General features: G+C 44.6%; 1 protein-coding gene across 3 annotated transcripts in view; it reads right to left on the reverse strand.

Annotated features, from left to right (window-relative positions):
* Window positions 1–12,918, reverse strand: part of Dixdc1 (DIX domain containing 1) — a 104,384-nt gene that overhangs the window by 25,829 nt on the left and 65,637 nt on the right. For 2 of the 3 annotated variants that reach the window (XM_008832791.3, XM_008832790.3), the window contains 5 exons: window positions 8,974–9,086; window positions 6,739–6,887; window positions 3,226–3,315; window positions 2,046–2,099; window positions 461–511 (listed from right to left, as the gene is read on the reverse strand). In XM_008832791.3, coding sequence (XP_008831013.1) covers window positions 461–511; window positions 2,046–2,099; window positions 3,226–3,315; window positions 6,739–6,887; window positions 8,974–9,086 — 457 coding nt within the window. Of the gene's footprint in view, window positions 1–460; window positions 512–2,045; window positions 2,100–3,225; window positions 3,316–6,738; window positions 6,888–8,973; window positions 9,087–11,494; window positions 11,634–12,918 lie in introns of those variants that run through there. The other variant, XM_008832792.3, reaches the window with a different exon arrangement.

The following is a 12,918-nucleotide window of genomic DNA, read 5'->3' on the forward strand; positions in this document are numbered from 1 at the left end:
AAGTGGGAGAAAATGATGAACACATACATTTGATAACTGATAAGTTGCCTCCAGGAAAAAGACCTAGACAGCTGGTTGGGATACAGGGAGGCAGAGTTGGCAAGCAAACTTTCATGGTCTGTCCTTTTGTGTCTTCAACCATTCCAAAGTTGTTACATTTCTTTTTCCTAAAAAGGGCATTCTTTGGAACTGAGAGAGAACTTTACACATGGAGGTGACACAGGCAAGTGACAGCACCGTGAATCACAACCACAGACAGAAGCCACAGCGAAACAAAGATATATTCCTCAGCATGTCTCTCTTCCCCACCACAAAGCCCTTTCTAGACCCCTAGCAAAGAGCTGTTAAAGATGCTTAGCAAATCCTGATAGTCCTCTTTGTGCCCTGTTCTCACCAGACACCAATAAGCCACTTTACTTCACAGAGGCTTTATTTCTAGAATTCAATGTCTTCCTTTTACCTTTATCCCCTGCAAGTTTCTGGCTTCTTGTTTGCATTTCAGCAGCTCTTTCTGCAAACCAAATATAGTGAGATCAGATGGTGCCATCTGGGTTGCTTTATAAGCATTACCTCACTCTGTCAGCAAGACAAAACCCAGTTGGCCATTCCATGAAAGATTAACCCTCTACCAAGGTATAAAGCAGATGAGGTCCAATAAGCAGAAAAGGCTGACCCACAGAAATAAGAACAAGACCCGTTCTGTTCTTGGTGGCACCCCCACTGAGATGCCCAGGTAGAGAAGAGTCTTGCCAAGAAAGACACCTCATCCAGTTCCACAGGCTCTCTCTATGTAGTAGTCTTCACTAAGAGGAAAATGGAATCAAATTATCTAAATCTCCATCACTCAAATACATGCTATGCCTAGCCCCAATGTCATTAAATAATCATCTCAGTTTTATTTAAGTTCAACAAAAGGTTGGGATGCTTCTGATTCCCCAAGGGTCTATTTTTCTTTGTGGACTGGGGCTATTGTTCTTTGTGGACTGGGGCTATTGTTCTTTGTTATCCAAACAAAAACACAATTGATTTCATGATGGAAAACTGAGTGATTAAATTTCCATATATGTGATTGCAACTAAAAAAGAGATTTGAGAAAAAGAATACCCGCTACTGAGACTTAGCTCTTTTCCTGTTACATCACATAAACAATTTGTAATTAACATATCAAATATGGGATTCATAACCTGGACTCCAACAGATGGGCTCAAAATGATCAAAACTCAGGTCTGGGTGTGTACGCAGGCTCACATGCCCATTTCTGGGGAGAAGATCAGTGGCTTTAGCCCGACATATGCAGCCAAGTGCTCTAATACTCAGCTAGCCCCCATCTCATATGCCTATAATTTAATTTTTTGTTTTGTTTTTTTATTTTCTTGTAATACTGGAGATGGATCCAGAATTTTGCACATACTAGGCAAGTGCTCCACATCTGAGCTATATCCCCAACCCTGACTCAAAATGAATAAACAAAACCAAAAAACACTGACCTAAAAGAATTCTAGAAGTATTTATTTAAAAAGGACCACATTGATACTCAATTCATTTTCCCCTCCCAATTAAAAAAAGAAATCTAGAAATATTTCAAACATATAGAAAGGGATCATTAAAAATGACATAGGTAACTACTAGTTAGCATTAAGATTAAAAAGCTGTCACCTTTGTGATGTAGTTCAGATGGACCTCTCTCTTCCAATTAAAGGCATAAACAGATACAGATACAGATACAGCTAACCTCCTGGTCCTGCATCCCTCCTTTCCCTCCCAAGAATTGTTCCAAAGTATGTACATAACATTCCCATAATTATTTTCAAAGGGTAAAATGTACATGTCTGGGGGCTGGAGAGATGGCTCAGCAGTTAAGGGCACTTACTGCTCGTCCAGAGGATCCGGGTTGGGCTCCTAGCACCATATCAGGTGACTCACAACCACCTGTAACTCCAATTCCAGGGGATCTGACACCCTCTGCCCTCTGTGGACACCCGCACTCACATACATGCATACTGTGCATATAAACTCATGCAGGCACACAAAATATCCTTGCATACCTTAAGGTCTTGATTCTCCTCCATACTCTGATCCAGACGACTCTGGATTATAACCTGAATATAAGACAGAAAGAAGACAGTCATGCACCTATGAGGTCAAGTTCATAGGCCATTTGTTCAACAAATACTTACTGAGCACCTACTAAATACCACTTCTGATCTGGGACATAACACATGCCCTCTGATACAAGCATGTGCCCAAAGTGCATCACATAAGACAATATGGATAGAATCTGGGGGATATATGTGTACTGAAAATAGAGGATGGAGTCAAAGGAAGAAGAAATGGCCAGAGATGAAGTTGGAAAGGAAAATGGGGGCCACATTGTGAAGGGCTGATGAGGCCAATGGGGAATCAATGCAAAGTTTTATGCAAAGGGAAAACAAAATGAAATTTGCCTGAATTATTCCTGCTGTTTTATTGAAGATGAACTAGAAGAAGTTAGAAGAGGAATCAAAAATCAGCAAAACCTGATGGGAGTTTAAGACCTGAATTAAACAGTGACTGTGCAAAGAGACACTGGACATGAGTGGAAGGTAAGAAAGAATTCAAGGATGCTATCTAGTTTTCTGTTCTGGGCATCTGAGTAAATGGGGACACATAGTTTCAGTGGTTAGGTAGAGAACAGAAAAACTATTTAGTTGAAGACTCAATTGACACTGCCATGCATATAGGAGCTAATAATGGAGACCATCAGCAGGCAGTTGCATATTGTACATACACATCTAGAACTCCATAGAGGTTTGAGCGGCTAATACATCTGTATGAATTGAAGTAGGTGGGGAATGCTTGAAGACATGGAGGCATTTAATACTGCCCACTGCCCAGTGACTATGTAAGACTGATCAGGGCCCAGACTGGGACACAAGGGAGAACCCATGTTATGACATAGAAAAAAGAAAAGCTTCAAAGGGGGCCTGACCATAAACTCCACGGGGGTCATGACCATATCTGTAGCCCTTTGAATCAGTGCCTGACTCAGAGTCAACACTCAATGGACATCTATTGATTGATTGAAAGAATGAAGAAACCAGGATGGAACAATCTAAAAGGTCAGACAAACCTCAGGGGGAGTTGGAGTCAGGAAAGAGACCATTTCAAGACAGCAAGGTCAAGTGCTAAAATGAAGTTAAATACACAAACTAGATCTAGCATCTGGTCATAGAAGATGGCGCTCACCAGCTGTTCCTCAGGATTGACTCCTGGTTCACAGAGGGCCAAGGGTCTCTCCTGTTCATCTTCAGGTAAGGATCCATTGAGCAGTAAGGCCTGAATAAACCACAAACGGAGAAAGAAACTCAACTCCCTGCCACCTGATCCAGTCCAGAGTTAGGCTTGGTAAATTCACCACAAATTGAAATCACCATCTGGTTTTGTTTAGAAACATGCTTGGTGATTTTGGCTCCTCAGATGCCTCTACTGGTCCTGTTCATGTCTAGCTCCTTCTGTGAGACCCATATTATAGGCCTCTTTTGTTTGTTTATTTTTGCTTTTTGACACAGGGTGCCATGTATCCCAGGTTAGCCTCGAACTTCTATACGGCCAAGGATAACTTTGAACTTCTGATCCTCCTGACTCCACCTCCCAGATGCTGGGATTACAGGCACATGTCACCAATCCTGGTTTATGTGGTACTGAGGCTAGAACTCAGGGCCCCTAAAAGTTACACACTCTACCAATGAACTACATCCCTGGCCCCTGGACTGTTTTTATGTCTTTGCACATCCATAAACCCTCTATTGCAAGCTTCTTGGCCCCAGAAGAAAATCTAAAAACAAACCTCCCCTTCAGAAGTGTCCAAACACATTTTAAACTAGAGCTGCACAAATTTAGTTCTACTAGCTGAAAGGGGATCTAAAAGCAGTGTGGAATTACTGGCTAAGACAAGTGTATTTTCTTTTCTTTTTTTTTTTTTTTTTTTTTTTTTTTTTTTTTTGGTCTTTTTGAGACAGGGGCTCCCTGTAGCCCCAGCTATCCTGGAACTCACTATGTAGACTAGGCTGGCCTTGAACTCACAGAGAGCCGCCTGCCTTTGCCTCCTGAGTGCTGGGATTAAAGGCGTGCGCCACCATGCCCAACCCAATCTTATTCTTTTTTAACATTTTATTTTTTTTGAGTGAAAGTGCTTCTATGTGGATGTACCTGTGTGCAGTGCATGTACGGAAGTCAAAGGATAACTTGCAAGAGTCAGTTCTCTCCATCCAGTAAGTGGGTCCCAGGGATTGAACTCAGGTTATCAAGCTTGGCAGTAGGTGCCCTTAGCTGCTGAACTATCTTTCTGGCCCTGTAATCTTATTTTTTTTTCTTTTATTTTTTTAAAAATATTATGTGTATGTATATGTTTTTCTATGTGGATATGTGCATGTTAGTAGGGATGCCCACGGAGCTGGAATTACAGGCAGTTATGAGTGGGTGCTGGGAACAAACTTAGATCCTCTGCAAGAGCAGTATGTGCTCTTAACCACTAAACATCTCTCTAGCCCCATGATGTTTTTCTTTTTTCTCTCTCTTTTTTTTTTTTTTTTTTTTGGTCTTTCTGAGACAGGGACTCCTGGCAGCCCCAGCCAACCTGGCTCTTACTATGTAGACCAGGCTGGCCTCGAACTCACAGAGATCTGCCTGCCTCTGCCTTTCAAGTGCTGGGATAAAAGGCATGTACCACCACACCCAATGGGGAATGTTATTCTTTTTTATTATTATTTTTATTGTATGTGTATGAGTGTATTGCCTGCATGTATGTGAGCGCACCCATGTTATGCAATGCCATGGTGGTCAGAATAGGACTTCTGATTCCCCTGGAACTGGAGTTAAGGACGGTTCATAGCTGCCATGTGGGTGCTGGGAATCAAACCTGGTCCTCTGCAAGAGCAGTCAGTGCTCTTAACCACTGAGTCATCTCTCCAGCTCCTGGGGAATGTTATTCTTAAAACATCTTCCCCATATACTTTGTGGTTCCCAAAATTTAAATCATCCTACTCAGGTAGATACGAGACAAATCAGCTGAGTGAAAAACTGAAAAATCTTTCCCTATTTTATGTCACAGTTCTGTCTCAACTTGAAAAGATAGCTTCAAAGGTTAGATCCTGTTTTAATAAATACAACACAGATTCATCACACCTGTTGATAATGTTTTAAAACCCAGCCAATGGTTTATCTACTAAACACTTATAATCAAATTATAGAAAAATCTATTGAATTTGGTTAACCCATGGAAACAGTACAGCCACATATACAGCAACAGGGCTGCAGGGAACACCACAGAAATAGTGATTCTAGCGGGAAATTGTTCTTCGGGCTCTAAGTAAGCATACTAAGTCACAAATCCTTGATGTGGCTTAGTATGAAGCTTGTTCATCACCAAAAGAGGAAGTCCAATGGATGCTATGAGCCCTTTTGTGTTCTACAATGAGACTGAATTCTCATTGTGATCATGTGGCTAGGAATTAAAATGCCTCTGTTTGCAGGGTAGAGTAGGATGCTGACTTTCTGCCTGTCAGTTTTATTTATTTTATTGTTTTCATACGTCACTGAATTTCTCCCAGACTAAAAGAACACCAACCAAGCTGAGAACCAAACTGATAGAGACCCATGCCTTGTTCACATAATGCAAATCATCCCGGGAGAAACCTGGGTAAGTATAATCCTCAAATTTATGGAACACTTCCAATTAAAGCAAAAAGAAAAAGAATCATTAAGATATTTCTTAATGGAGTGGCAGAAAGGGATCCAAAAGATTTTTGTTTTTAATACAGAGTAAAAGAACTGATACCATCAAGGATGGTAATGGTTAGGTTGTAAACATTCCTCTAAGTCTTCTAGGTTCCTAAGGCATACGTTATGCAAATTATTCTACACAAGCTCCAATCTCCTCTTTTCCTTAGGGACCCTTTGTGTCCCCACCCTTTTGCTGGCTGACTGGGAGCATGCCTTCCATGCCGGCTGGCTGCCAAAGACACACACATAATGTGGGCTTTGTTTACGTGTCCATAAATATTTCACAATTCAGAAGCAGTGCAGTTCCCAGCTCAAATAGAAAAGAATATCCGTAGGCAATTTCAGGGTCATCAGCATACTACAAGGGCTCCCCCAAACAGAGTCAGTTGCACAAAAACCAAGGATAGAGGGGGTCATCTGGGGTGGGTACCATGTCAAGTGGGTCAGCCAGTCTCTGGGGGAGATGTGCCAAGCTGATATGGTAGGTACAGGAACAACTAAAGGGCTTTGTTGCTCAAGGAAAACTTCTACCAACTTATACTTTGGTGTACACTTGCAAATGCATCAGGAGTGAGCCAGTCCCTTAGCAAGATGGTCCCTTAGCTGCATTCCAGTGGGAACTTGGCGACATTACTACCTCTTCTACCCATCCAGCTGGAGAATTCCCAGGAGAGCCTCTCTGCTGAAAGTTGCAACTGCAGGACTGTAACTAAGTAAAAGACAGACAACCACCTGTGAAGCATAGTGAGGGTGTGATAGGGGTCAGTAAGAGCGTCTGAGCTTGCAGAAATCCTAACAGCTGCACTGTAAACAAGAGTCCACAAAGCCCTTGTAAAGCATTCGCAAATAAGAAATTCTTGTTCTTTGTATACTTCTCATACAAAACTAAAATTGGGCTTTTTTTTTAAACTGATACTAATGACTTAAAAGGAATAATTAACAGGTGCACCAAGAAGGAAGTACAAAGGAAAGAGCTACCTGGAGTCCCGATATCATTTTCTTTGCTTCCTCCATTTCTTTTTCTAAATGTTCTTGTTGCTCCAACAGCTGTTCTTCCCACGAGGTCTCTAGACAGGTTCCTGGGCTCGTCAGCCTCCAGTCTCGGGATAATGGAGAGTCTGTCTCCTCTGCAAAATGAAAGGAGGGAGCATAGTCCATGTTGAAGAAGAGTGATTTCTGGCAGAGCATGCCCAGTGTAATCCACAGCTTCAGGTCATCTGCCTTCTGAACCTGTCTTTACTGACACACTGCACCCTCCACCAGGTGGGGTTGTGAGGCAGAAAGAACAGGTTCTGGGAAGCACCACAAAGGGTGGGGAAGTCCATCTTCAACTCTTAGGAAACAGATGCCTACCATTATAGACTTGGTACAGGACACAGACTTTACTCCTAATTCCCTGGAGATGCCATTCCCAGAGCCTGATTTTGCCAGGTATAAGTAAAGGAACAGTCAGAAAACAGAATCCCTGTTGGTAACTCAGGAAATTTAGACAGGAGACCAGACTATGCTTCAATACATTGCTTCGACTCTTTTGAATTAAAACTGAACTCCTTTTGCACATAGCATTGTGGGGAATCATACAGAAACAAGCTAGTAAAGCGTACTTAGAAAGCTGTTTAACATTACTTCCTGGTTTTCCTTACCTCTTAAGACCTCTTTACTCTGGTGTTTTTAACTGCTTTATCCCACTTATAGGTATTATCAGTTAAAATGCATTATGGAACACAGAAGGACATAGACTCTGAGTAAGTTCAATTCATCTGAGTTGTGGTAAAGATGGAAAGAATTAACATGTACAGGGCCTGGTACTATGTGACTCAGTGTAAGCACTCTTAAATAAATATTCTTTCTTCCCTCTCCACAGCTCTAGGAGTTTCTGACTCAGTGGGATTATTATTATTATTATTTTGGAGACACAGTCTCACTGAGTAGCCCAGGCTGATCTGGAACTCACTAGGTAGCCTAGTTGGTCTCAAACTTGTGATCCTCCTGCCTCCACCTCCTAAGTTCTGGGATTACAGATGTGTACCACCATACCCATCTATGACTGACTGGTACAAATGCTAAGGATGAGGGGAAGAACTGAAAGAGGAGTTTAATTTCAGTTTTTCTTTTGAGGGCTTTTGTTTCATAACAACCCTTATGGATACATGAATTTCAATCTAACTCTTTTTTAAAAATATTTTTGTTTTATGTGTATGAGTCTATTGCCTGTATATATGTGTGTGTGCGTGTGTGTGTGTGTGTGTGTGTGTGTGTGTGTGTGTGTGTAAGTGCACCATGTAGTACAATACCCTCAGAGGTCAGAAGAGGGCGTTGGATCCCCTGGAACTAGAGTTAGGACAATTGTTAGCCACCATGTGGGTGCTGGTGCTCTTAACTGCAGAGTTATCTCTCCAGCCCCCTCAATCTAACTCCTGTATCTGCTTCATCCATGCTTCTCTTTAGGTTTAAGTATGAGGAGAAAAAAAAAAAAAGAAGAAGACAGAAGAGACAGACCAAGAAGCTTAAACAAAGAGAAGTCTGGCTCTTTCTACAGTCCTCAGACCAAGACCTGTTCTCTGCACGCTCTCACACACACTTTAGTTCTTATGATATATTCCTGGACCCAATTTATGTTAGAAAAGTAACAATGTTATTTGTATAAAAGGAATATTAGGAGCTGGAGAGATGGCTCAGTGGTTAAGAGCACTGACTGCTCTTACAGAGGACCCAGACTCGATTCCCAGCACCCACATGGTGGCTACGAACTGTTCTTAACTCCAGTTCCAGGGGAATCTGAAGCCCTCTTCTGACCTCCGCGGCACTGCATGACACGGGTGCACTCACATACATGTATTCAATACATTCATACACATAAAATAAAAATAACAAATAAAATATAAAAAGAAGAATATTAAAAATTATTTACTTGAGTAAGGCTTCTGACTTTCCCAATATCATAATTCACAGACAGCTAGCTAGGAGAGGGCTTGTCTAGGCCGCTGCGAGCTTTTTTGACAATTCAGTACCAGAAAGGACAGTCTATAAGAGGATAATCACAAGATTTGACTCAAAGGCATTAGAGCCCTCTGGAGCTGACCTTGACCCTACATGCATGGGCCATGGAGGCAGACCGAGTCAGGGAGCTTAGAAGTAGATGGTCAGAACCTCTAAAGTCACCAGGCTAAAAGTTTTCCTTTGAACCAAGCCAGGCACTCAGGCGGATGGTACCTGTTCTATTCTCAATTCCTTCAGAGGGAAGAATCACAAAATCTGCCTTCTCCTCCGACTGGGTTATAATGGATTCACTCTTTGCACTGTGGATTGGACTGGGTGAAGTCAGGCTGTGATCAAAGAAAAGGGAAGAGAAACAATTATTACAAACAGATATTTAGACGTCAACTTTCACAAATTATCCCAGAGACAACTTATTCACCTTGCTGAGTGCCTAACACAGTTTCTAGTTCACAATAAGAACAAATGTTTATTGAATGAATGAAATAAATAAACATTAAATGAATAAGTGAATAGCCCAGTCCTTGGAGGTCTTTTCGACAAGGCTGCCTTTAAGCATAATTGATGGAGATGAGAATAATCAGAATAGCCAATCATCATTTTAAAATGCCATATTTTTGTTTGTGTTGTCCACCACCACCAACCCCTAGGCCCATGTAGCTTTTGGAGCTGGAAGGAAATCCTCTTTCCAATATGCTGATGCTCTCACAAGCAATCAGCAGATCAGCTCTAGACTAATTCCTAACAGGGGTCAGGATAAGGGACAGTTTAGGGGTAGAAACTCCTGGAGTATACAGCGCCTGGATGGACAGATGGGCGGTAATTTATCAACAGTTGAGCCAGAGTATGACAAGAAGAACAACAGCACAAAAAGAGAAAAAACTGCTAATGATAGGAAAAATCAAAGTTTACATGACATACTGTCACCAACAAGTTATTCATATCTTTGCCACAGTATTGTATTTTCAAATTGTCTTGAAACACCTTTCAACAGTTCCTATGTTCCATGTAACTACTAGTCTCAGAGGAATTGTTCAGGTTTCAAGGAAGCAGATTCTAAATCTTCAAGTGGACAAGAGAAGGTGGAGCACGAAGCTGGTACTTCTCTCTGACAGGGATCACGGAGTCTGAAGGGCCATTCCTCTTGGTGCTGCACCTTGAGAACTTCAGCTCTGAAACAATCACAGGGACTGTGGAGTCCTCCAGCTCAGCCCCTCTCAGAAATTCTTCCCAAATCCATCACCCGGACAACAGCAAAAGTGTCTAGGATTCACTGACCCACTTAATGTGCCCCTGAAGTCTCGCAGTCTAATCCTCACAACCAGGACCAGGAGTTAACATTTTGTCCTCCCAGAAACCACTGAAAAACGAGAGGCAAACACAGTAGAAGTAGCCAGATTTCAAAACCCATGGACTAGTATCTCCCCAGTGTTGACAGCTAGAGTTTCTCCATCAGGGTGGAGAAGACCCCCATCAGTACCATGTTCTCTTTCATCTTAGATGTATAGGAAAGAAAATTAAAGAGTTATGTCACTTCAAATTAAAGTTGCTCTACCACATCTGTAGACGCACAGCTCAAAGAGTTGAGAAGAACAAGGGGTAACAGGTAATATTCAGAAATGCTGAGTGTTTTCTAGAATTTTTTTCCCATTTTTCACTATTCAGGCAATCTGACCTCCAGGCCAACTTGAATTCACTCCTGGAAAAGCTCTCATCTATAGGGACTTCTGACTGCTCAGGCTTTTGACCACTTACAGAATTAGGAATCCAGGTGCAACAAAGAAGTCTATGGCAGCTGCTCCTCTTTGAGGAAAATGCCAACATCTCTTTCTCAGCCAACAAGGAGCTATGGCTAACAAGTTCCTCTGCCTGCATTTGGCTGGACCACAGGGATGTGTGAGGCAGATGGGAGGAAGGGTGTAGTGGGAATCTATGATGCTGGAAAACTGCTTTCCTAAAAGCACAGACGCATGCTCAGTTCTTCTGCCCTCTGAAGTGTGTTGCCTCCCATATAAGGGCAAAAGGAGGCGGATGTCTGGATATCCAACCCCACTGGGGGAGTGGCAGAGCAGCCAAAGGAAAACAACATTTCTCTTTCTCAAAATGAGGCTGCCAGGGTAAGCCTGCTGAGGTAAGACCAGGAAACTAGATGACCAAGTCCAAAGTCGAGGGCCCAGGAGGGTGGAAAATGTCAGAGCAGCAGCACCCTAAGTACGTCCTGGATGAGGAAGGCGCATTAAATCCTCTGCCTCAGGTCAGAGAAGTCTCTTCATTTAATTAAGGCTCCTCCCTAATTAGCTTAAAATACTATTTGACAAATAAATAACCCCCTCCTTGCCATCGTAATCCTCTTTGAGGTCAGACTTGTTACAAATTAGGTCCCTTTCCATACAGTTCGTGATCTCCACAGGTCTAATATCTCTCCAATATTAATTCATCATACAAGCAATTATTCCCCAAAAGATACTTCCAAATCAGTTTTTAAAATGGGTAATAGACGAAAAAGAAGGGAGCCCTGAAGTGCTCCCGGTTAGCAGAGACGCAAGATGAAGCTCCTGGAGCCGGCTCGAAATTCCCAAAATCACAGTATTTGTAGTGCTAACCCCAGGCCAGCAGCATATCCTCCAATAGCGCCCCCACTCATCTCGTCCCTGGCTAACCACATCCTTCATCCTCCAATACTGGCCCTACTCCCCCTCACATCGCCACCTCTCGAGCCAAAGTGGCTTAAGCTCACCATTTGACTTGTGTCCCTCCCATGGTCCCCTCTTGGCTCCGGCTTCAGAAAGCCTGCTTCCCTGGATGAGGTGGGAGGCTGAGAGTCACATCGCTCCAAAATTCGGGCATGTGCCCCGGCTCTGGGTCTCCAAGAACGACTCCAGAGACAAGCCAACCAGCAGAAGGGTTTGCTCGGATCACAGGACAAAGTAGGAAGGGCAGAGGTAGGCGACCAGGATGCTGCCCAGGGTGAAGCGCGCTGTCCCGGCAGCTCAGACTCTGCGGCAGCCGGGCCTCGGCAGAACCCGCCTCCCACCGGCTGGTCCCTGGCAGCTGCATCTCGGTCCCCGCAGCCACGCGGCTCTGGGCATCCTCCCGGGCGGAGGCATCTCAACCCATCTCCCGGGGGCTCCCGGTGCCCGCTGCGTGTGGAGTCTGCTCCGCTCCGCGCTGCCTCCCAGACCCCTCCCTGCTCGTTCTCCCCTCCCTCCTTGCCCTTCCCAGGCTGTCACACACACATACAGCCAGGCAGCGCTGGGCTGCGACCCAAGCGCGGCTGACAGCTCTGGGCGGAGAGGTAGGGATGCCTGGTTGGGCCTGGGGCGGGTCCGGACCCGGTGGAGGGAGGGGGAGGGGCGGCAGGGCCGCGCTGAGGCTCTGGTGGTCCTGGTGCCCTATGCATAGCACCGAAAACATTGCTGCTCCCCTCTGACCCCTCCCTCCGTGGACGCGCGGCTTTGAAGCCGATCTAACCTGCTCTAACCCGCAGGCAGCTCTGCCCCAGGGTTGGGGGAAGCTGGCAGGGTGGAGGCTGGAGCTCGCCCCAGCAAACCCACAGAACGCCCATCTGCTCCCACCTTCCTCTCTGGCATCTCGTGTGTTCTCCTCTCCCCCGTCCCCCACCCCCACCCCAACTAAGGATCATTTTCTTGGATACAGTGAGAGGCTGGCCCAAGGTTTAGAGAGCAACAGGCGGGCAGAGCTTCCAGATGGCGCCCCTGGAGCAGCAGTGGCGGACACCTGGGGCTATCCTTCCTATAAGCCACCCCCACTCAAAGCTGCAACATCTCTGGGATTCCTGGGCCTTTCAGGGATCCTAGAGATATTTGGTGGCCTCTCAAGATGGTGAAGGAAATGGGCAGGTGCCATAACCTCCTGATCCCTGATGGCTGTGAGCAGTCCTGTCCTCTGAAGTCTCAGTGAAGAAATAGGCAGAGTGAGCATCCCAAAGCGCACTGGAAGAAAATGGAGGAGAGGGAAACTCAAACTCCTCTGACCCATCTCCTAAGAATCGGTCACCACAAGCCCAACACAGCCTGATTTCCACTGGGTACCAGCAGCTGCTCTCACAGCTCAGGCTCCAGTCTGTGTCCTGCCCAGAGGAAGGAAGTAGATGCTCTTAGGAGACCAGATCCCCCACCCACCCCCACCCCCAGCCCCACT

Source organism: Nannospalax galili, unplaced genomic scaffold (assembly GCF_000622305.1).
Source record: "Nannospalax galili isolate Female #2095 unplaced genomic scaffold, S.galili_v1.0 scaffold335, whole genome shotgun sequence".
Lineage (NCBI taxonomy): Eukaryota > Metazoa > Chordata > Mammalia > Rodentia > Spalacidae > Nannospalax > Nannospalax galili.